Genomic DNA, 26058 nt, shown 5'->3' on the forward strand with positions numbered 1-26058 from the left:
AAAAAGACAAGAAGAATATATTTAGATTAGACTGTGATTAAGAGGAGGTATAATGATTTGAGATAGCGTGAAGATACGAAAACGGGAATTTGTGTACAATCTCATTGTTTGCATTAGAGACAAAGGTAAGTATTTGGCGTAGAACAGAAGAAGAGGATTTTCGTCTGAAGGCGAGTTTTGGGGGCGAATACCCTTAGTGCAAGAAGCGTGCAGTGTAGAGGGGTTGAAAACTGGACTGCTTTGATGTGCGACGCAGCTTCAAGATGAGATACAGTGTGAGCTGTGCCATATTTGTGGTGTTGCTGTTATTGTTGAGCACAATACTGAGCTCCAATGCAGTAAGATGCGCTGAGAGTGTTGACTTTAATGGAAAGATCGCGGAGACCGATGACAAAGCCAGCACTGTGTCCTGTCAATGGAGATTATTTTACGAATTCTCGCTCATGTCAACAAGCAGAGTCAAGCTTTTGCCTGTGGAAAAACCAAAATCTTTTCAGGGCGGTGAAAACAAGGATGATCTGTTTAAATCCTGTTTTAGGGGAATAAGGGAGCTACTCAGGAAACAGTGGAGAAGCTACGAAGGAATGATGCACTATAGAAATAGCGACTTGAAGGAGAACCTAATAAGAATAGGCAAGGAGAGACTAATATCGGCACCAAAAACGAAGGAGCAGGGCAGGTCGATCTTTGAGAACGTAAAATACTTCTGTATCTACGTTACAAATAGGTATTTCGAGTTGTTGAGAGAGGCTAATGATATAACTAAGCTATTAAACGGCCTGTGCTCAAAGCCTATAAGAAAGAAGATGACAAGAGTAATGCTGCCAAAGGACGTTAGATTTAGAGGTGAGAGCATATTGTCTGAATTGGAGGAGAGCGATCAGAAAAGGATTGAAGAGGAGGAAAAGAGCAGAGAGGATCTTGAGAGGCAAAAAAGAGGTGAGCTTGTTCCAAAAGAAGGAGTCATACCAATACACGAGACGTTGGAAAGACATTCAAAGAACAACTCTTTGTTGGAGATATCCCAATATATTGAAAACAAGAGTTTTTACGAAAACTGGCTGAACAGGGACAAGGTACTTGCAAGCAAGATAAAGAATTTTCCAAATGCCAATGAAGGAATGTTACTCAGAAGAATGTTTGGAGTAACGGAAGGTGGAAACGGTAACACTTACAGTTACCTTCGTTCAGTAAACGATAGCATTAGCTCTGACTTGAATTTTACTCTACCAGAAAATTGGGAAAGGATTCAAAATGAAACCTTGGAGTTAGGTCATCACTCAAAGGGTGAGAATGTGGCCTACGTTCAGAAATACGGAATTACTCCGGAGCAAAAGAAGATGATGAATAGAAACACAGATCGTGTGAAAAAGGATGCGTCAGCCTCAGGGGACCAATTTGATATACTCAAGTCTGAAGAAAAGGAGCTTGGACTGGAGCTTTTGAAGGATCAGAAGAAAGCGAGAAATTTTGTTGTACCTGAAAAACCCAGTACTTCAATGTTTTACTACAAAACGTCTAGGAACCCGTATACAGGGGATTTAGACGGAGAGATTGAAAAAATACCTTTTTTCCCAAATTATGGCAACCAAGCGAAGGTTAAGAACAGGTACTTCTACAAACTTGGACCTGGTGGCGAGTTGAATGTTAGGAACCCAGACGTTTTAGTGCCACTAGACGAGGTCTATGAGCTTCCCACGATTTTCAGTGACGATTTCCAACCCAAAAACCTTACAGGAATCGGAGGAGCGCCTCTTGGTCCTTTTGGATTTGACCAATTTGGTTTGCTGAACATTCCATCTAAAGAGAGAACGAAAAAAGAATTAGAAACCCGAATATATTCCACCAAAAATAAACTAATTGATGGGGATAAAAAGACAAAAAAACCCCTGGATATTGAGTATCCCATCAATTCAAGAGTGTTTTACATAAACACAGCAGGACTTAAGAAGGAATTACTTGGATATAATCTGAATCCGGAAATGGGGAGGCTTGAAAAAGAAATAAAAACCCTTAATGAAAACAATGAGCTCAATGAAATACTAAAGGACTTCCTGAAGTCTATTGAAGCTAAGAAAAAGAGGAGACTCATTTACAACCCAAGATCTGGTATCATTAAAGGAAAAATCAACAAAAGGGCAAATGTCTTATACAATCCTACAATTCCCGGAGACAACCTAAGAATGAGAAACACTGAATTTGCTTCTTTAAAGGACATTAACATGGAAAAAGACTTCATTAATAAGAAAGAAACATCAAGCATTGAAGATCAGGATTATGAAGAGAAAGAGAAGGAAAAAAGAAGCAAAGTTCCATACATTGCTCCAAAAACCGTTAGTTTTAAATCAACAGGCTTCAAAGAGTATAGAGACAAGGATGGTGATGACACAGAAGACAGTGACGAAGAGAATGAGGATGACTGCGACCAATATAAATCAAGGAGGATGGTGCGTTTCCAGATTCCTGAAAGTGAGTGCAAAACAGGCAAAAAATACGTTTCGCCGCCTCCGAACCCAATTAGTGAGGGATCTGAAAGTGACTACAGTGATGAATAGAATATAATTCATTATTATAATTTTGTACACCTTAAGTTATATAACAATAATTTTATATTAAGCTGTTCTTATTTTTACTTGTTAATTGTAACTACCTATTAACACAACTAAAGAAAAGGAAAAATGATTGTTTAACACATCTACGACTCCAATAGAAAGCACTATTTGTTTAGTAAATTTGAAAACTAAGTACAGTGTTCTCTTATTCAGTTTAGTTTATTTTTATTTTAATCAAAAGGGGTGACTTAAACTAAAGACTAGGTTTTTTATATTCTGCCCTACACACATCTAGATATGACTCGGGTGTGTAAAGATAGACAAAAAATGAAAAAGAAATTAATTTAGTTAAATAGAATACATTTATTAAAAAAACTGTTTACACCAGTTTTCTTGTTTTTTAGTGGAAATGACATTTTACTATTCTGTCCATTGATTTACTTGTTTTCCTGTAAAAGCAAAAATGGCAAAAAGTAAATTATCTGGACTTGGCTTTTGCTTAATCCTTGTTTTCATTAAGTTTTTGATTTGTCTTGCAGATAATTATGAGAATGGAGTTAACTTAGTTGAAAACGCTCCTAAATTGATTATTTCTTACCCGGAGTACACAGGTCTCAACGCAGAAAGTTATGAAATAGACTCCGAAAGGCTACTAAGTGATTACGTAAGTGTCTGTGAAAGCAAGTTAAAGAGCCTGTTTGGAGTGGAATCTGGAAGCATTCTGGTGGTGGTAAACGGATTTGAGTTGGACAAAAGCGAGCTTTCTTATCCTGTTGAAAACTTTATAGTCTCAAGAAACGAAAATGTCAAAATGAACATAGAATTAAAGTCAACTGGATTTTTTGAAGCAGGTGAAAAGGATAAGACTGTGCTACAAAACGAAGCAGTTCAGAATGTAAAGGAGTCTTTAACCCAGAATTTAAGCTTACCTGCTTCTGATGTTGAAAAAGAAGGAATACTGATGTTAAGATTCATTTCACACACAAATGATGAATTACTGTCAGACAAGGTTCCAGCTTCACTAACAGTGAAAAGGAGATTTCCAGTAACAAATTGGGATTTGCTTACTCTTATAAGCGAGATTGTAGATCCATCTGACTTTGAAATTGAGTCTATTTCACCCTCCAATAATGAAAATGTGAATTTATTGGACTACATCAACGAGACCAATAAAGACAGCAATTCTGGAGTCAGTAATGGGAATCTGTTGTTCGTTAAATTAAGGGAAATAGGAAAGGGCGAAAAAGTGCCTCTCGAAGGTGAGATAATTCCTGTGAGAGTAGTTTTTCATAACAAGAACATTGCGAACAGGATTTTTAGGTTCGCGAGTGACACAAAAATGAGTGAGGTAGTAAGCAGTATATTGTTAACAGAAGATCCAGAGACAGGAAGGCAGTTAACTAGTGATTATGAAGACGTGCTGCTTCAGAATGAGGAAGGAACTGTAATGAATGTCAATAGAGAGGCTAACTTGAAGAGTCAAGTGCCATCTGGACAAATTGTATCGGAAAGCAGGCCACTCGTGTTCTTTTTAACTTTGCTTCCTCCGAAGGAGACTGAAGATAGCTACCCCGAAAGTCAAGACCAAGACGAACAAAGTAAAGTATTTGACACAAACAATGAGATTGAAAATGAAATCTTTAAACTAAATTCAGAAATTTTGAACGAGTACAAGGAAAATGTGGGGTTCCCAGAGATATGCTTTACTCATGAAGAAAGTGGTTTCGAAATGAAGCTAAAGACTGATCCCACATTTACAACTTTCGCTTCACTTTACTCACAAGCACAGCTAATATGGAGCACAATAAATATCGAACATAAGGAAAAAAACTGTCTTTTGTTATCAAAAAGAAGCAGTATAGAGGAGGAGATTATGGATCCAAATAAGCATGAGACATTGGTGTCAAATAGTTACTATAATGGCATGAAGCTGATAATGAAAAACCCCAGAAGAATTAACATAACAGTTGGAATTTATATTAACAATGGAAAAAACGAATTAGAGTTTACAAAAAGAATGAGTGTGAACATTCCAGAGGTTATTTCTGTAATGGACTTTCTAACGGAGCTGAACAGGAAGCACCGATCTGAGTTATCTAAGTATCTCATAATAGGACTTCAAAGGAAACAGGAAGATGACAATTTGGTTGAATACCTTCCCGATCCAAAGACGCCCTCTTCCATTACGTATTTAAGCTTCTATAAGACTGATTCAAATGGTCAGGATTATGTGTTATTGGAGGTCGAAAGGGTTAAAAAAATCGATATATTGTTACTGTTGCCATTTGAAGCGTCTGGAGAGGAAATAACCGATAGTGTGGACAAAGGTTCATTTGGAGAGTCTAGAAAGGAAGTTATTGTCGAGTATAAATTAACTATACTTTCGAACACAAGTGTAAGGGATTTAGTAAATAACCTAATTAAGAAGAGGATCTTAAAGAGAGTTTCCCAGGATAGTGTTAGTGTTAAAGACAGCTACACAAAGAAGTATTTAAAGAATGACCATATACTAGGACACTACCACTCCTCATTAACTCAAAAGGAGAGTGGTAATAACTCAAAAGTGAGGAAAAGAGGCAAAGACAGCAAAAGTAAATTGGTATTTGAGATTTCAATATCAAAGTACATGGAGTTAAGTGTGTATTTTTACTACCCACAGGGAGAGGGGTACATCAATGAGAATTTGAATATAAAAATTAAGAGAAACAAAACAATTAGGAAACTTAAGGAGATGATTGTTTTAAAGGCAGAGGAAAAGGGGATGCTAGAGAAGAACTTAAAAATAGGTATTGGATCCGGGTATGATTTGGGGAACGACGAATTTACGAGGGTGGTTTATAGCATAATAAGCGACGGTACAAAGTTGGTAGACTCTGGATTAAGTCCAACAGACGACAAAGTAAGAGCTTTTATAGTTAAGGATAAGACGGCAGATAGAAAAGCAGCAGACAAGGAATTGGAAATTGGTGGTTTGATGACAAATAGAGCAAAAGAGGCGAATGAACACAAACCGGAAGTATCTGTTTTAGAGAGAGTGAGGAGGTATAAAGGGACGGTTTTGGAGGTTCCACTTTCGTTGGAGAACTGTCCACTAAACACACTTCTGGAAAGAAGATGGTTTATTGTTCCAATGACGCTAGACATTCCTCTGGGTGAGCTAAAGATAATAGTAGACGAGGTAGCGGCATTAAAGGGGGTTGAATTCAGCTTGTTTGCTGAGACTGAGAAGGGGAAAATAGAGCTGGATCAAACGTTGGAAAGCTGTTCAAGTTTAGGCATAACGGAGATTGGACTTTTAAATGCAGTGTGTATTCCAGAAGACAACTTAAAGAGGGAGGATATGGGTGTCGAAAAGTCCCTAATACAGGCAATCATGGAGGACAACTGCATATTCGGCGACTCAAAGGAGAAGTGTGAATTGGCAAAAGACGTCGAAGAGGATTTAAACCAAAATCCGAATGCAGAGAAAATAGGCATGTACGAGGAGGACGGAGAAACGAAAAAGTCTCTTGAGTTGCTTGAGAAAATAGACAAAAAGATAAAGAATCTCGAGGAGAAGGAGCTGAAAATGAAAAAAAACAGGAAAATGATTCAAAAAATGAAGAAAAAGGACGATAACAGTTACAAAAAGAATTTATTGAGTGGAGAAGATTTAGATAAATTATTGAAAGAATTCATAAAGGTTTATGTTGAAAAAGGAGTTAGAGGACTGAATGCTTTTTGCAAAAAACAAGGTTCTGAAAAGATAGAGCAACTTATAATGTACATTTCAACTCCAGAGGGAAAAAGCAAATCGAAAAAAGCAGCCAAGGAAATTGGAGCCTCAATTAGAAGGAACGGGAGGGTTTATTCGAAGAAAAACAGAATTTCCAGAGGTGATTTTAATGAGGATGATATCATTTCAGAAGTCGAGTATAGTGCGCTTCCAGAACTTGTTCAGTTTTCCGATTCCGACTCTAGTTTGGATGAAGACTATTCTGAGAGGGAAGCAGCCGGTATGAAATTTAGTAAAAAGAGAAATAAAGGGGAAAAAAAGGATAAAAAGAGAGAAGAATGGTCCGGAAGCAAGAGTAATCGAGGCAGAAACGGAGATCTTGATCCTGTTACGTTCATAGAGTCCGGAAGGAAAAAAGGAGTCGTTTCCAGACTGTTCTCTAGAGTTCCGCTGGTTTCCTCCACAGTGAAATACTTATATTCGCATTTAACAAAAAAAGGTAGGAGAAAAAAAAGGGTGCTGGAGGTTGTGAGAAGCATCAGGAGCTTGGAAATTAAATTTAGGAAGAAGGCATATGGGGGGGTACAAGAAAATGAGGACTTTAGTATAGAAAACTTTGACTATTAGACTAAATTCTGAAGAAACGGATGCAACAACTCTACTTATAAATGCTGCATACCGTGAAATTTGCTGTCTTCAAAGTTCAAAAAAAACTGTGTTTTCTTATATCTGTGAACTCGACAGCTTTTAAAATTTTAACAGGACAAAACAGATTTTTATAGGTGAACGTGTTTTTGTTAATTTTAATTTTCAAGCTTCTCTTGGTCTCAGCTGTATTCCAAAATAAGCTTTTTGTCTAATTTAACACTGCATAATTAAATACATGTTTACATTTATTTTTTGCATGCAAAAGGTACCGAAAAGATTAAAATATAAGCGGCGGGAAGACTTTTGCCATAGTGTGTGTTACTTGACATGTAATAGCCAGTACGTATAGTAAAAAAAGAGGAAGAGAAGGATGTGGGAGGGTTTGAACATATTTTGATAATGTACTTGTGAGTGAAAAGTAAGTAATAAGCCAGGAAAGTGAGAAATCAAGAAAATACGAAAAGCATTTCCTTGTGCTTCTTTTCATTAGTGAAAGATATTTGGAGGATGATGAAAAGAACATTAGAGTTTTGCACAATAATATATGTAGTTTTTAATAGTTTGATTTACAGTTCAGCTTCAAAGACTGAGTACGATGGATTTGTTTTAGGTAGGGTAGGATCTCAAAAATTGGGCATCAGATCAAAAACTAACCAGGATACGAGCAGTAACTTGGATGAGTATGGATCACTTGGAAACTATGTTTTTAAAAATGAAGAAGATGAGACCGTTTTAAGCAGTATTTTGTTTCCAAGTTTTGCAGTGCTTTACGATCCAAATAGAAGGCAATTTTGTTCTGGAAAATATAAACCTGATTCGCACTCGTATTCCAGAGGAAGCGAAATACCTTTTAGCGTAAATTACTGGACTGACAGATACAATTCCAGATACTGGGTGCTGGAGTCAGAGAATGGTGTTATATGCATGTTACCGTATACACTTTCAAATAACTTCACGAAAGTAGTAGCAAGTGTAGATTCGGAATTTGAATATGATTCTTCGGCAAGTTACGAGCCGAATAGTACAGACAAGATAATAAGGCAAGATCCAGTAACCAGTTACGTCTCAAGCTGTACCGTGGGAATATTTCAAGAATGTTTGTCTAATGAATTTATGCTTTCAGTTGATTCAACTCTTTATTCAACAGGTATTGAGATATCATTAATGGGAGTTCTTGGTACGAAGACAATTAACGGGATTTTCAGCGAGTATTCGTTCTATGATAAGAGTTCGAGCAAGAAAATTATGCGTCTCATGATAAACCCTGACATGGTTGGACTTTATTTTGAAAATTCTCAAAATAAGGAGCAGAAGTGGGGTGTTTTGGGGGACGAAATTGAAGTAGGGAACATGAGATTTAACTACAATTTAAGGTTGATCATAAAAGAGAATTGGGTATACGTTGTTTCGAGTGGGTCTGAAAAGACGATAGTCTCCAGTGAAATCCAAATCGAGCAGTTCGATGGATTCGGCAAAATAGTTTCTTCTCATAAAGAAAGCAAGGATTCAACATATTTACAGATAATACCTGGTTTAGGCAACGGACAAGTTCTTTCAAAAGAATACACAGAAACGAACGCTTATTACATATTAGAGAAGACGTCTTTCTCTGTAGATACAAATGCCGTTTTGGATGTGTTGGGTTTCAGTAGCAGCGTCTTTTCCACTGAGAACTTTCATCTTGACATCAACGCAGAATTTGAACAATTTATAGACACCGTGAAGGATGACGATTTGCTTCTAGAGCTAAGCTTTGATGAAGTTATTATTAAAGACTCCCATATCGGAATAGAAAGTACGAGTTATTCAAACAACCCGATAATGAGGATTGTCATTTATAAAAGCCACATTTCTTTCGAAAACATGAAGGACAGAACGTTGGTTGCAGGCTCTTTTGCTGACCAGCTAGGTTCTAAAGTTATTATTCAAATAAGGTCCGACGCTGAAAAAGATAGGATAATGGTCTTGTTTAGGTTAGACGAAAGCAACAGTGAGTGGAAGAGACTAACGGATATTTTATTAGATGCTGATTCATTCTTTAACAAACTCAGAATTAACAAGTTTTACGGGGTTTCAGACGCTGAATCCGTTACAACGTCGATAAAGATTTCAGGGAGCACCGAAGTCGCCAGTCTTTCTAGTTCGCACACCGACAGCATAAAATTTAATTCTCCTGTGGACGGAAGACTCTGCAGACTTCTTCCCTTAACTCACTGTGAGGCATTGGATGCTTCAATATCTACTAAGGGAGCTCATTTGGGAGATAGCAGAATGAAGGACCCAACTCTAGTGGGTGAATTGAATAATGTTACGTTGATAGTACCCAAATTTAAAGATCTCGTCTCTGAGGGAGACCTGATGTACAAGTGGAGATTGTACAGCGACGAGTTGGCATTATACGAGCTTTCAATTTTCCAAACTACAATCACAGTGACTAATCTGGTGAACACTGAGGCAGTCTCCGGACCTCCGATGGAACTGTTGAGTCAATATACTGAAAACTTCAGCATTTCGCTCTTATTTGGGCTGGAATTAATATACATAGTTGATTCCAACTCCAACAACATTGTTTCAACAGTGCAAAATGTCAAGGGAATGGAGATAAACAAAATTAAAACAAGTCACGACAGCAAAAATAACATCATGTACGTTTCATCTTACTCCTTTACACCTGGTCCAAAAACGACTTCGTCCGAATCGAGGATAATTAATGTATTCTACCAATGTCAATTCTTTAATCAGTGTAATCCAGGTAACTACGTATGTGAGGGCTCAAGTGCGTCTCAACTATGTGATAGTCCCAAAATACTAAAGTTATGGTACAACGGGCCTCTAATCCCAACAGGGTCATTTTCTGGATTGGGGGTGTTTCCGGAATCGCAATCTATATTTGTGGTTGGAAGCAGAACAAATAACTATTTCTTGATAAACATCTTTACCGAGTATTTGTCACTTAGTGATCCAATTTCAGGTGAGTCCTGCTACAACAGTATTCCAAATGACGAGAGAATAGCAAGGAGTTCCACCTCAGTCAAGTTTGGTATTATCATCACAAACTCGGTAAAGGTTGACCTTGTTTATTTTTCCAAGTCTGGAGTGCCGAATCTGCTTTGTTCTATAGGACTGAACAGAGAGATCACTGATCTTTATTATTTCAAATCGAACGGAGCTGGGTTGTCAAGTACTATTGGTGAGATCACAATGAACACAGAGAACAGCGACAGAATATCAGGTGGAGGGGGTGGTGAAGTTCTGGAACTCATTACTTTAGATCAAAAAGAGGCGTCTGACCTGGATATACTTTATCCATACGTAAGCAGCAAAAGAATGAGTTTGGAACTAAGCACGGAGCTTAAAGAAAACATGGGAGTTCATTTCGACCTCAAAGTAAGTCCAAAGCTGTCTTCATCTATAGTGGTTGACGTTGTGATTGAAAACAAGTACCAAAATATAAAGAATGTTCTCTATATCTCCGGAGGAAGCAGTCCTTCTGTTCTGTTGAGCTCAGAAATACCAGGAGTAGGGTCCATTTCGAGCTCGAATCTTATACCGGAGAGTTGCGTTTCTGAAGTGAGAACCCTAATTGAGGGAGGCAGTCTGAAGTTTATGATTGGTATTGACAGTGAAAAGACTGGGGATTCGGTAAACATTTCCTATTTGCATGTGGTAATGTGTAATGTAAGCATTGTTAGGGTGCCTGTTGGAGGGTTGAACATCAACAAACTCACAATATCTGAGAATTTTGTGACAGGTTCAAAGACAACTTTAATTAATGGCTTTTACGTATCGAAAATGTCAGTCGCAAAAAACACCTCAGACTCGAACTCAAACTCTCTCACAGAGTATGAAAAAGAGTGTGTGATTGACCAAAAAAAAGCCGTTATAAGCTATTGCTTATCCTCATCGCTGACTCTCACTAGATCTTCAACAGGAGATGGTTTGACCGCGGACTCTTTGAAGGAAAATTACGAAGTCACCTTGTACTTGAGCATTGAAGGCTCAACGCCGTTTGAGTACAAGGACTCTTATTACTATAATGGAATAGTTTACGAGATTGAAAAGCTGGCTTCTTACATTGTGCTGTTCAACGAGACGCATATAGGAGTTGTAGATTTGTTAAACGATCAAGAAATATGGAACCTTTATAGTGGTGATGCATTAATGGGCGTCTCAACCTGGCTTTCAATAACCGTAAACAGGATATCCGGATTCCTTTATTTTGCCTTAAACGACCAAATATTCGCGAATTTCCCCGACTATCCCAGTCAATCAAGCTCAATAAGCAGAATAGAACTCATGCAGAGAGGATCTTGGAGTATATTTCAGGTGTTAAAACAGGATCCCGAATACGAGTCAAACAGATACCCGTTTATGTATCATGGATACGTCGAATGCTCGTTCGGAAACAGCTGTGTGAGATCTGATTCAAAAAGCTGCGTAGCCAGTTCCTTTAGTGGTTTATGTCCCTATCCGGAACCGGATTCAATAGCTTGGTTACTTACAACGTATCAGAGCACGCCAACAAACGTTCACAATGGGACTTATGGAGACCAATTTATGTTGCCAAAACTCGTCCAAGTCTTTAAAATAAACGACGGATTTGATGACATTTTCTCATTTTACTTTTTTGAGGATTACGCGGCCGTTCAGTCACTTAATGACGGATCTATTTGCAGAAACTCTTATGCAAGCAGGAGCGGAAATGAAGTGACAAGGGGGTCTGATTTGAGTCAGGAAACCTCCAAATTAGAGAGTGTATCAAGAGGAAATTTCCAGTGGGGTTTCTACATGGGTGACAAACAAATAGGCCTTTTGGTTAATATTAACAACAGTGGATTAAAGGAGCTTTGCAAACTGGAAATACCGGAGAATCTGGTTACCAGACTAGAGGTAGTTTATCCGGTTGGTTATTACTCAGGAATAATTCAAGCAGAGAAGAGGAATAAGTCAGAGTTGCAAATAACTGAGTTGCCTTCGGAAAGAGTGGATAAAACGGATCCGTGCAAATTAGAAATGTTTGGCAAGTGTCAAATCAACAAAAATGTGATAATTTCACCGGAGAACACGTATTTCAGCTCAAATTACTTGCTTGAATTCACATTTACATACAATCTTGAGAAGGAGTACGTAATAACATTGTCCGGAACTGCCGTTAATAAGGACAAGGCATTGCAATCAGAACCGAGGTTTGAGGAAGTAGTCCAAGGCGAGGAGGCCAAAGATCTCATTGTTATAAGTGTATTAGGATCAAATCTGCAGATGAGAAACGATAAAACGGACATAATAGTGGCAGACATAACCGGTATAGAATCTTTAGAGTCAGGAACCACAGAAATAAAAATACTCGGTTACATTTCTCGGGACCAAGATAACTTTGTATTGGCCACGGACTTAGATTTGGATTCAAATGACAGCAAAGGCAAGCTAAGAAACCTGGCGGAGGACTACAAGGGTGTTTCCGTGCCACTTACTGGTAATATATCCGTAATATCATCTAAAGAAAGCGACGAAAATAACCCTTATGTGTATTTAAGCAATTGGAATGTGGACGCAGGGAGTCTTAGACCGTCGACTAAGCACTTGGTTTGCATGCTAGAGGAGAGTCCAATGCATTGGTGTACGGGTTTGGTGGCACAGTATACTTGGTCCGAGTCTGACTCGAGTGTTGTTTGGTTGAACTTTACCGTTTCGGAGGAGCTAAAGGTTAACAGCGAGCATCAGCGACTCCCTTACTTCGATTCATACACCTTCAAGATAGGCGAGGGTGAGAATATCAAGGACCTGTTTACAATTTACTTTGGCGAACGGAAGTTCCTTGTTGAAAAGATTACTGCAGATGGAAGTGAAACTCGGGTATTCGAGGCTTATTATACAAACAAAACGCAAATAACACAGGGAAGAGTGACAACAATGGGATTTTCTGTACTGAATAGTAGCAGAGACAGACTGTATTTCTTGGACGAGCACAAGCAAGTTTTGCTGGAGGTTATCTCGATTTCAACAAGCGAGATGACGGGATCCATAACGGTTGTGAATTCAAAGGAGGACATGTTTACACAATTCATGTTGGAGAATGAGATATATTCTTTAGGTAACATCCTAACAGACGGCTACACATCCTGCTCATTTGACTCTAGTTGCAGCTTGGAGGCACTAACATGCACTGCTCAAATATTGGAGCTTCCTTGTCCAAGGTCAACCGCAGGTTTGAATTGGTTGGTTGTATCTAAAATGGTTGAAGCAAAACTACCTTCCGAGGTGTGGGGATCTCAATTTGTGTACAAAAACTTGTACAATTCCTATGTCATACATGGAGATAACGGAACAGCAAAGTTGATTGTGTACTTCTTCCAAAATAGAGTCGTATTGCTGGATCCGAACAATAAACTGTCTTGTTCGGGACCATATATATCGAATCGGCCAATACACAAGGACGACTTGATTTACTGGACGATAGGGATGGACCTGAACAATATGATATTTATGGGCCTTTATGACCCAAATTCACACAAAAATTACACAGTTTGTGGCTTCAGGAATCTTGGGACGGACATACCTTTCAAGGCCTTTTATCCGGTCGGCGAGAGTCCAAGTCTAAGTGTGTTCACGCAATATGGGAGCGGATTCCCAACTGGAGGTTATGAATCTACTTCCGAATCGGTGTCAGATAGGTCCGTTGGAACTTATCATCCCAGTTACGATGAGAATATAAAGGAGTATACTCCCTTGGTTCCCTATGGTCAAAACAGGCCGTTTTTACCTGTTGGTATTCCAAATGTGGCAAACGACGGCTCTAATCCTCCAGAAGGCTTCTATTTCAACAGAACAACAAGTCAATATGAGCCTGAGAGGGGTGTCTCCGGTGGTGGAGACGTAGTGGACCTGGAGGCGATGAATCCGCCGATTCCAATGGAGATATCAAAGGGAACAGAAAGTTGCGAGTTGGAGTTTTTCAGCATTTGCAATTCCACGAAAATAACAATTTCTGAATCGGTCAAGGACATTAACGAAAGCTGGAGTCTGTTCGTGATGGTTTCAACAGGAATAACAACTTACTCACCGAAAGTTGGTGCTGAGGAAAGGGAAGGGAATGGTCTAACAGAATCCGAATCTTCGTTTAACTACCAGTATCTATTTAAGGACTCAGGCGATAATCTCAAGTTCGCCATTAGGCTGACTAACAGCTCGGTTTCGGTTCTGGAGAGAAAGGACGGAAACGACCATGTGATCGCAGAAGGAGTTTCGCCTCAGTGTGGTCCTTACTGCTCAACATATCCCAAGGGTTACTTCAGTTTTTGGCTACAAAGGGATGTGGAGAACGACAAATACGCGGTGAATGTGGACTACAACGGAGCTAAGTTGCTGGAGTTTGACTCAACTGAGAGGAACTTTGACAGAGTTGAGGGAGAGTCTGACTTTGCCAACAGCTCTCCAAACAAAAACAGTGAATATTCAATTTGGAGTCTAACCAACAGCATAAACACTCAAGCTGAGACTGCCACAACAACAACTACGACAACGAGGGTTCCTTGGGAGGAGGATACCAAGGAGGAGTGCGAATTGGAATTAGAAGTACCCTGTAGAGGGATTGGTGGTTCCATTTCAGCTCAACTGACGCAGGGAGACATCGTTTGGATAAACACCGACGTAGCAAAGGCGGACGACGAAATCCAGGTGGCTGGGAGTAGATACTGGATGCAATACAAGTTCAAAAAAGAGTCTGATGAAGGTATCGTTGAATTGATTTCATTGTTATTAAACGAAACTGCCGTGGCGATCTACGACCACCTTCAGAGTGAGCTTTACTCGTCTCCATACACAAATCAGCACTTGTTGTACTTGGGAATGAGAGTCACGTTGGGGATAGCGTCAAACAGGTTCGGTTTGTTCTTGGTGAATAGTGATTTGAACGCCCTGGTCAACATTGAAAGCTACACAAATCTGGATTACAACAAAATCAGTCAAGATAGCATTTCAAACCACCTAACTAATTATATACTAAAAAATTCGTTCACGTACCCAAATCAGATACTATTCAAGGGCTATGAAACGTGCACACTGTATGGAGACTGCAAATTGGCGGTCAAAACATGCAGTTCCCAAGTGCTAACTGGAGTGTGTGGTGCCTTGAAGTCTGGTATGGAGATAGAGTTCCGTGGTAATCTAGCGAAAACCGACGTAAACAACGGTACCTGGGGAGAATCGTACAAGCAGAGCGATCTGGTTAACCTTTATTACGTTAATAACGGGAAGGACGACATATTCACCATTTACTTTTACGACAACAGAATGGTGCTACAAGACTTGGTAAATTCGATTTCGTGCAGCGGTCCTTATCCAGGAAGCAAGAAGATAGACCACAACATAACTGTGAACTGGTCTTTGGGACTGGACTCCTCCGACTTCTTGTTTCTAAACATTGAGGCGGAAGTGGACGAGGGCGAATCCGGGAGGAGCGAAGACGAACAGCTCGGGGATCCGGCCATCCAATCTGGCGCTGCCAACAGCTCTCAGGGAGGCAATATGAGAGTATCGAACAAGAAAAGCTTGTCTGAAAGGTCGTCCGACTCGTTCTCTTCAAAAGCCGTTGCCAGAAAAAAGATGACAGTTTGTTCATTGTCTGTACTAGGCAACTTGGGTCCAATTGTTTATGTGTACCCTAGAGGATACAAGCCTAATTCACTGACATTTGTGCAAAAAACGGAAGGTTTTTTAGATGGTGGTTATGAAAGCACGTCCACACAAGAAGATGGCTATTACTTTCCTTTGTACGAGTCCAGCAAAAGCCGGTTTTTTCCTGCCGTTGTTTATGGTGATAGTTTCCCTTTCTATCCTCCTGGGATTCATCCTGCGCCATTATTAGGTGATGAATCTAATACTCCCTCGGGCTATCACTATAACAAGACATCAGGCTTATTTGAGGAAAACGAGGGAAGCAACAAGGAGGAAGTAAATCCATTCCAGCCAAGGGAAATAGTCCAAGGCAAGGAAGAGTGTGATTTGTATTTGTTTACGACATGTAATTCGACCTCCGTGAGAATAATGCCGAATGACTTTGTGTTTAAGAAGTACTGGACCTTGTTTGTAATGGCTAACAATGGGATACCACCACCACCCAGTGAAAGTAGCGAATTTAACTACAAATATGAGTTCGTGGACACCAAAAGCAGCAATAGCACAGAAAGAGTTGTTTTGACTCTGGCCTACTCAAACGATGTTGTTGTGTTCAAAAACGACGTTACTGGGAATGAGGTTTCTGTTGGATCGCCTCAATGCGGTCCCTACTGTTCGACGTATCCAAAGGGCTTCTTTGCCTTCTGGTTGACATACGATGCGGAGAGGAGCAAATATGTCATCTCAGTTGAGAACAACAGCAAAAAGTTGGTTGAGATAGACTCAGAAAGCGTTACATTTGACAAGATAAGGCCTGGTGAGGGGTTCGCATCCGAGGAGGTAAGCAGTGGTGGTACCCTCAACGAGAAGACGCTTTACAGTTCTTGGAAGCTTTTTAGCGTAAATGAGCAGCCCAGTGTTGAGGCCACAACGACTACGACCACCACAAAGACTCCTTGGGATAGCATAGTGAAGGACGAGTGCGAACTGGCGACGGAGTTCACACCATGCAGAGGCCACGAAGCCAAAATAGTTCCTGGTTTTAAAGATGGTGACATAATATGGATAAACACGACAATCAGGATATCGGATCCGTTGATAAATGTGAATAACAACGAGCAGTTTTGGCAGGGAATACAGTTCTCAAACGACGACGAGAGGGTTTACAAACTGCTTTTTGACGAGGTTTCAATTGCTTTTTACGATGAGGAGTCAAAAACAGAGTACTACAGTCCGTATACGAATCAGTCCTTGGGATACCTAGACAAAAAAATATCAATAGGTCTTGCAAGAAGCAGACTCGGTTTGTTTGTGTTAAACAGGGACTACGGAGCGCTTATAACCATCAATGCCAACAACAATGGATTGATTAAAACTTTTAACAAAGTGAGTCCGATATTTAATGCAAAGGGAGGGGCTCAGGAAAACAACGTCATCTCTGACTACCAGCTTGAGTACAATTTCGTGCTTCCTCGAAACAACATGTTCCTTGGATATGAAACGTGTACGCTGCATGATGACTGTTTAATGAGTATTACTTCGTGCAAGTCTCAGGTATTAAAGGGAATGTGTGCCAAGGGAACTAAGGGAAGATACTGGACTGTTGATACGGAAATAGCTCAGACGAATATAAACAATGGTACGTGGGGTGATGAATTTACAATAGATGGGTTACTCAATCTTTATGTATTGGGTACGTCCACGGACAGTCTTTACTATGTATATATCTTTGGCAATAGAATTGCGATTCAGGACTTGGGTACATCCACTTTCTGCTCGGGACCTTACCCGGATGGCAAAAAGGCGGACGTTGGCGATAAGTTAACCTGGTCATTTTCCATTAATGACGAAACAAGAATGATATTTTTCAACTCGGATTCTGACTACGCGGACAACTCGTTGGAACAAAGGACAATTTGTTCTCTCCCCTACACCAATTCTGGACAGTCAATAACCACAGTTTATCCATTGGGTTATTCGCCTTCAAATTCAATGTTTACTCAACAAAAGACGGGATTCCCCGAAGGTGGTTACGCCTCTTCATCTAGCGACAGAAATGGCTTCTACAACCCTGACCTGGATTCGGAAAGTGGAGTTTACCATCCCGAAATCAAATACGGGGAGTCGCATCCTTTCTACCCTCCCGGAGTCAAGCCAGCTCCCATTGGAGGCGATGGTTCAAACACCCCAGAGGGATACGTTTACAATGCCACCACGGGACAGTTTGAGGCCTCCGGAGACAGGAGCGAGGACGAGTTGAATCCCTTCAGACCGACATTCATAGTGGAGGGAAGGGACTCGTGTGACCTGTACCTCTTCTCCGCCTGCAATGCCACTTCTGCGAGAATAATGCCAGAGGAGAGTCATTTCAAGAGGGATTGGACACTATTTGTGATCCTCAGTTCAGGAATACCAAGCCACAACGCGAAGGACAGCGTCAATGTTGAGTTTAACTATAAATATGAGTTTTTGAGACTCTCTAAATCAAGGAAAACAACAGAGGTTGCAGAGGGGAATAAAGTCAATGGAAGTGATGCTGCAGTTGAAAACGAGAGTACCGGTGAGGAATTGGACTCGGGAGCGGATTTAGAATCGTCCCCTGGTCACACTCCAGAGACCAGTCCAGATTCGACTCAAGACCCCGTTGAAAACCAAGAGTACGAGGTAGTTTTATCTTTAACACTAAAAAACGAAACAGTGCTATTCAAGAATGAGATAGATAAAAGTGAACAGGTATCGGTATCTCCACAATGCGGTCCCTACTGTTCGACGTATCCAAAGGGCTTCTTTGCCTTCTGGTTGAGTTACGACTCGGCAAACAAGAAGTACGTGATTTCCGTGGAGAACAATACAAAGAAGCTGCTGGAGCTGGAGGCAGACAGCGAGGAGTTGACTTTTGATAAGATAGCGCCGGCAAAAGGGTCTTGGACGGATGTAGATAATACCTATAGTGTGTGGTATTTGACAAACAAACAAGTAATCAACACGGAATTCGCAACCACCACCACTACCACAACTAGCACTACCACCAGCACCAGCACTACACTATATTGGGAGGACGATCTCAAAGAGGTCTGCATTCTCGCTCTGGACAAGCCTTGCAAGGGAAACAGCGGCGAGATAGCGAAAGGTAGCGAGGAGGGAGACGGTGAAGAGGGAGGCGTTGTTGAAAAAGGCCAATTTGAATTGGGGAACATTTTGTGGTTGGAATCAGAACTAGAAAATCCAGAGGAGTCGGGAAACGAATACATAGAATTCTTGCAAGACTACACGAATGAAAATAACAGATACTGGCACCACTATATGTTTAAGAACACGGATGAGAACGTGTTGAGTATATTGCTAAATGAGACTTCCATATTCATATATGATTGGAAGAATGCCATGGCATATTCTTCGCCATATAGAAACAACATGTTGGCGTATTCAGGTTTCAGTCTGAAAATAGCACTTGCATGGAGCAGACTTGGATTCTTTGTAATGAACGAGGAGTTGTCGAGCTATGTTGAAATACATAGCGAGATTCCATTTAGCTTTAATAAAATCGAGAAAGACGACAAATTTAAGAGTCCAATAAAGTTCTTGCTCGGTTATAATTTCATGTATCCAGCAGAGAATCTGTATATCGGATATAAGACCTGCAGTTTATTTGGAGAATGTAACAAAAATACAGTTAGTTGCGAATCACAGGTCCTAACAGGCGTTTGTAATAGAAATGAGCCCGGATTACAATTTTCATTTGAACACGAAATAGCCCAAACTAACGTGAATAATGGTACATGGAGTGATTTCTTCGTGATGAAAAATCTGCTGAATGTTTACGTTATTCACGAAGGGAATGTTAACATTGGCATAGTTTACTTTTTCGACAACAGAGTTGTACTGCAAAGCTTATTAGGAAATACATTCTGTTCCGGCCCGTATCCCAATGGTGAAATAAGGAAAGTGAGAGATAGAGTTAAATGGTATATCTCATTTGGTGTAAATGACAATCTTATTTATCTGAATATCGAGGATTTGTCAAACAGCAACAAGTTATACACTGTTTGCGTGGTGAACAAGAGCAGTGAATTCAGTTCCATAAGTTATATTTATCCGCTTGGTTACTCTCCTTCAGACGTGAAGTTTATTCAGACAAAACAAGTATTTAAGGACGGTGGCTACGAGTCTACGACAAGTAAAAATAATCATAATCTAGATTCGGGAGTTGGCTTCTACAACCCTGACCTGGATTTGGAAAGTGGAGTTTACCATCCCGAAATCAAATACGGGGAGTCGCATCCTTTCTACCCTCCCGGAGTCAAGCCAGCTCCCATTGGAGGCGATGGTTCAAACACCCCAGAGGGATACGTTTACAATGCCACCACGGGACAGTTTGAGGCCTCCGGAGACAGGAGCGAGGACGAGTTGAATCCTTTCAGACCGACATTCATAGTGGAGGGAAGGGACTCGTGTGACCTGTACCTCTTCTCCGCCTGCAATGCCACTTCTGCGAGAATAATGCCAGAAGACACGTATTTTGAGGAGGACTGGACGCTATTTGTGATCCTCAGTTCGGGAGTACCCAATAGCGACGAGGTTAATTCTCCTGAGGGCGAGGAGGGGGATTCTGAGCACTACAACTACAAGTACGACTTTATTCGTATTTCGCAAGGTGATCAGAGAGAAGAGGTGGTGCTATCTCTTTCGTACAACAACGAAACAGTAACCTTTAAGGATGAGAAGAACAATAGGGAAGGGGTAAAGGTGGGATCCCCACAATGCGGTCCCTACTGTTCAACGTATCCAAAGGGCTTCTTTGCCTTCTGGTTGAGTTACGACTCGGCAAATAAGAAGTACGTGATTTCCGTGGAGAACAATACAAAGAAGCTGCTGGAGCTGGAGGCAGACAGCGAGGAGTTGATGTTTAACAAGATAGTTCCAAAAGTCCAGAAGAGCAATTCAACAGTTGCGTACAACACATTTAATGTGTGGCAATTAACCAACGTGAATAGTCCACCAACTGAGGTGGTAACGACAACCACCACTACCACAACAACAACAACCACCACTTCAACCACAACGGAAATTCCGTGGTATGAGATACCACTTGATGAATGCAAACTTGAAATAAATAAGCCGTGCAAGGGGAAGGATGCAATAGTAAAGGATCAAGAGTTTAACAAGGGCAATTTGATATGGATAGAGTTCAAAATGGTTGAGGTGTTACCAAGCATTGAACTGAACGATTTAAATTATTGGAACGGTTACTATTTCTTAAACGGTAACGACAGGATACTATCATTGTTGTTTAACGAGACGCACGTACTTCTACATGATGAATTAAGCAAAAGAAGCTATGCTTCAAGATACACTAATTCGAGATTAACGTACGTGGGTGATGTACTGACAGTTGGTCTGGGTTGGAGCAGAATGGGGTTGTTCTTATTAGACAAAAATAAGAATAGCTTCTTCGTCATGAGCAATAATCTGGACTACAAATTTTCAAAAATAAAGGTTCATGAGAAGAATATGGATGAACATTCAGCCTATTACCTGGAAGGCAACTTCCTGTACCCTAATAATGAGTTATACAAGGGCTACGAGACATGTGGTTTATTTGGCGACTGCTCAACATCAGAGTTGAGCTGTGAATCCCAAGTGCTCAAACAAGTATGCACCAGGAAAGTCCCTGGCATGAACTGGATCATTGAAGGGACCATTTCTAACACCAATGTGAATAACGGTACATGGAGCAGTGAGTACATGATGAGTGATTTAATGAATGTGTATCTTGTGAATGACGGAACTCAGGACGTAGTTACGATATTCTTGTTCAGTAATAGAATAGTAATGAAGGACAACATTAACGTGGTATCTTGTTCTGGCCCGTATCCTAACGGCAAGGAAATAAGCTACTTGGACAAAATGAAGTGGTCTCTTGGTTTTGGTTTGAATTATAATTTGTTCTTAAACGTTTATGATGAGGAGAGTGACGTTGAAAAAGAATACACAGTTTGTACAATTCACTTCAATGGCGGATTTTTTAATATTGAGTATATATATCCACTAGGATACAGTCCCTCAAAGGGAATGTTTACTCAAAAAATTAGTGGCTTTAATAGTGGTGGCTACGGGTCTACATCTTCCAACGATGGAAATGGCTTTTATTACCCAGATATCATGGATGCTGAAAACGGAGTTTATAATCCGGACAGCAAATACGGGGAGTCGCATCCTTTCTACCCTCCAGGAATCAAACCCGCTCCCATTGGAGGTGGTGGTTCAAACACCCCAGAGGGATACGTTTACAATGCCACCACGGGACAGTTTGAGGCCTCCGGAGACAGGAGCGAGGACGAGCTGAATCCTTTCAGACCGACATTCATAGTGGAGGGAAGGGACTCGTGTGACCTGTACCTCTTCTCCGCCTGCAATGCCACTTCTGCAAGAATAATGCCAGAAGACACGTATTTTGAGGAGGACTGGACGCTATTTGTGATTCTCAGTTCGGGAGTACCCAATAGCGACGAGGTTAATTCTCCTGAGGGCGAAGAGGGGGATTCTGAGCACTACAACTACAAGTACGAATTCATTTACAGTTTTGACGGGGTTAAAGTGGAAAGCGATACGACAGGAGGCGAAAGTGAAGCTGGTGGAAACGCGTTCACTAATCAAACAGAGGAGTTGGTGTTTTCACTATCATACAATAACAACACAGTAGTATTTAGGAATGAAGTAACCAATGAAGAGGTTAAAGCAGCATCTCCCCAGTGTGGTCCCTACTGTTCGACGTATCCAAAGGGTTTCTTTGCATTTTGGTTGAGTTACGACTCGAATACAAACAGATATGTTGTTTCAATAGATAGTAACACCAAAAAACTGCTGGAGATAGAAGCAGGCGTTGAGAAGTTGACATTTAATAAGATAGTACCAAAAGTTGGGGAAAGCTCAGTTTTTGATGTGCCTAAAACATACAATGTGTGGCATTTGACAAACGAAAAGCACATACCTGAGGAAACAGCCACAACCACTACTACCAGCACCACTAGTACTACTAGTACTACTAGCACAACAACCACCACTCAAAAACCGTGGCATGAGAGTGAATTGGAGGTTTGTGAACTCGAGAAAGAGTCGCCTTGCAGAGGGAAGGACGCAACTATAAAGGATCCCGAATTTGGCAAGGGGAATTTGATATGGATAAATTTCGTACTGGATAAATCCGATAGTGAATTGTCTGTGGAAGAAGGCAGATACTGGATGGGATACGATATGTTATATGATGACAATGAGATACTAAACATCAGATTCAATGAAACACACTTACTTTTGCTGGCTAAAGCAAACGGTGGGGTGTATTCATCCCCATACACGAATGAATCCTTGAGTTATGCAGGAAGAGGACTTACAATAGGATTAGGTTGGAGCAGAATGGGACTGTTTTTGATGAACGAAGAAACAAACAGCTACATAGAGGTGAAAGGGAGCGAGGAGTACAGGTTCAACAATATAAAACAAGTAATTAATGGCGATAAATATTACTCAAATTATGTACTCGAGGACAACTTTTTGTATCCAGTGAACACAATGTATTTGGGATATGAGACATGCAGTTTATATTCAGATTGTTCACAAGATACGCTCAAATGCAATTCCCAGGTATTGAAAGAAATATGTAATAAAAAGATACCTATGATGGAATGGGTATTTGATGGGAGTATTGTGGAGACAAATGTAAACAACGGAACATGGGGCAGCAGTTTAATGTTAAGTCAGTTATTGAATATATACTACTTTAGCAGTGGTGAAGACGACTTATTTATTGTTTATCTGTTCACTAATAGAATAGTTTTGCAGGATCCTATAAATGCTCAGGCATGTTCTGGTAATTATCCAAATGACGTTGTTGTTAATTATAAAGACAAGTTTATTTGGTCTATCGCAATAGATTCAAATAACCTATTGTATCTTAATGTTGGAAATAAAGATAGTGATAAAAAATACACAGTTTGTGTTTTGAAGTACAATAGTGGTTTAACAAAAGTTAAGTATGTTTATCCACTTGGTTATGCTCCGTCGAAATTAACATTTACTCAACAGAAAAGTAAATTCCCTGAGGGTGGTTATGAATCATCTTCCAGTGAAGGCAAGGGTTTTTATTACCCAGATATCACGGATGCTGAAAACGAAGTCTATAATCCAGACAGCAAATACGGAGAGTCGTATCCTTACTATCCTCCTGGAATCAAGCCTGCTCCTGTTAATGGTAACGAGTCGAATACTCCAGAGGGATACATTTACAATACCACTACTGGACAGTTTGAGAAGGTTGAAACTGGGGATGAGGACGAGAGTGGGGAGGAGGAACTGAATCCATACAGACCTAAGTTTATAGTTGGAGGTACAGAAATGTGTGATTTGTACTTGTTTACCACATGTAATGCCACTTCCGTGAGAATAATGCCTGAAAACACATACTTTAAGAATGACTGGACATTGTTTGTAATATTAAGTTCAGGCGTTCCAAATTATGCTGGTAGTAAGGAGGTAGCTGGAGATGGGGTTGCTTTTGATTATAATTACAAATACGGATTTATCGGAACATCAAAGGCTAGCGGAGGGATAATTTATAGAAGAAATACAGGTGTAAACGATTCTAATATTGGGAGTGACCATTTAGATGTTGGTGAGCAGTTAGAGAAGCTGGTGTTATCGTTTTCATATAATAATGACACGGTTATATTTAGGAATGAAATAACCGGTGAGGAAGCTAAAGCAGAGTCTCCCCAGTGTGGTCCCTACTGTTCAACATATCCAAAAGGTTTCTTTGCATTTTGGCTTGCATATGACTCTAGCAATAACAAATATGTCATTTCTGTTGAGAATAACACTAAGAAACTAGTGGAGTTAGATGCAGGCAATGGTGAGTTGTTATTTGATAAGATAGTTCCTTTAGACAGAGTGGAATCATTAGATTCATTAAATACATACAACGTGTGGCAGTTGACCAATATTAATTACATTCCCAAGGAGACTTCTACAACAACTACCACCACCACTACCACTACTACCACTACTACTACCACTACTACTACCACTACAACAACTACCACTACCACCACTACAACTACTTCCACCACAACAGAAACACCCTGGTATGAACTAGAAAAAGATGAATGCTTATTGGAAGTGAATAAGCCTTGTTTAGGCAACAAGGGCAGATTGGAAACTACATTTGTTGAAGGTCAGCTAATTTGGTTAAACACGTCAACATACATTTCAAGTCCAGGTATAGAAGTAAACGGAGCCAAATATTGGTTTGGATATAATTTTATAAGTAGCAACAATGAGGGTGAATTAAATGGTGAAGTCGACACTAGTATATTTTCATTATTGTTTAATGAGTCATTTGTGACGTTCATAGATTGGAGTAGTAATATTAATTATTACTCTCCATACACAAACGAATCATTTAATTATGCAGGAAGAGAGATGAACATTGCTATAGGTTGGAGTAGATTGGGCGTGTTTATAATGAATGAAGAACTAAATAGTTTAATTGACACGTACACAATATCGGATTTTTCATTTAACAAGATAGATCAAATATCTAATGGAATATTAATAGTATATGAGTTAATCGACAACTTTTTGTATCCAAATAATATATTGTTTATTGGTTATGAAACATGTAGTATTAGAAACGAATGCAGAAAAGAACCAGTATCGTGTTATTCACAAGTATTAAGAGATCCATGTGATCAGAACATAAGAGGATTAAGTTGGACTCTCGACACAGAAATATCATTAACTAATATAAATAATGGTACTTGGTCTGAAGAATTAATGCTGGATGATCTATATGGTGTTTATTTAATTAATAATGGTCATTATGATTTGTATGTAATTTATATATTTAATAATAGAATAGTATTAAAGAATCTACTTATGAACGAGTTATGTTCAGGTCCATATCCGAACAATACGAACAAAAACATTAATGACCACATTAATTGGTCTATAGGTATGGATTCAAATGATTTGTTATATTTAAATGTAAAAGAAAACGGTAATAACAAAATGTATACTATTTGTACACTTGGGTTAAATAATAACAAATATACTGGATTAAAGTATATTTATCCATTGGGTTACGCTCCAAGCAAGGCAACATTTACTCAGGAGTTAACAAAGTTCCCAGAGGGCGGTTATGAATCTTCTTCTAGTGATGGTAGTGGTTTCTATCATCCAGACTTTGATTCAGAAAACAATTCATATCATCCTGAGAACAAGTACGGAGAGTCGTATCCTTACTATCCTCCTGGAATCAAGCCTGCTCCTGTTAATGGTAACGAGTCGAATACTCCAGAGGGATATATTTACAATACCACTACTGGACAGTTTGAGAAGGTTGAAACTGGGGATGAGGACGAAAGTGGGGAGGAGGAACTGAATCCATACAGACCTAAGTTTATAGTTGGAGGTACAGAAATGTGTGATTTGTATTTGTTTACCACATGTAATGCCACTTCCGCGAGAATAATGCCT

At 39.8% G+C, this 26058-nt stretch overlaps 3 protein-coding genes across 3 annotated transcripts in view; all 3 read left to right on the forward strand.

The window, feature by feature from the left end:
- Positions 1 to 263: 263 nt before the first annotated feature.
- Positions 264 to 2555, forward strand: FG386_003491 (uncharacterized protein; the record flags this gene model as incomplete). Its single annotated transcript, XM_067342953.1, has 1 exon — positions 264 to 2555. The coding sequence occupies one exon, from the start codon at positions 264 to 266 to the stop codon at positions 2553 to 2555; it is 2292 nt and encodes a 763-aa protein (XP_067199180.1).
- A 460-nt stretch (positions 2556 to 3015) lies between these two features.
- On the forward strand, positions 3016 to 6894 carry FG386_003492 (uncharacterized protein; the record flags this gene model as incomplete). Its single annotated transcript, XM_067342954.1, has 1 exon — positions 3016 to 6894. The coding sequence occupies one exon, from the start codon at positions 3016 to 3018 to the stop codon at positions 6892 to 6894; it is 3879 nt and encodes a 1292-aa protein (XP_067199181.1).
- A 528-nt stretch (positions 6895 to 7422) lies between these two features.
- The window catches only part of FG386_003493 (mucin), a gene marked incomplete at both ends in the record, with an annotated part of 36036 nt that continues 17400 nt past the window's right edge, over positions 7423 to 26058 (forward strand). Inside the window, 2 exons of the mRNA XM_067342955.1 lie at positions 7423 to 16914; positions 16939 to 25993. Of these exons, the coding sequence (XP_067199182.1) occupies positions 7423 to 16914; positions 16939 to 25993 (18547 nt within the window). The remainder of the gene's footprint in view (positions 16915 to 16938; positions 25994 to 26058) is intronic.

Source organism: Cryptosporidium ryanae (assembly GCF_009792415.1).
Source record: "Cryptosporidium ryanae isolate 45019 chromosome Unknown contig_8, whole genome shotgun sequence".
In the NCBI taxonomy this organism is placed as follows: Eukaryota; Apicomplexa; class Conoidasida; order Eucoccidiorida; family Cryptosporidiidae; genus Cryptosporidium; species Cryptosporidium ryanae.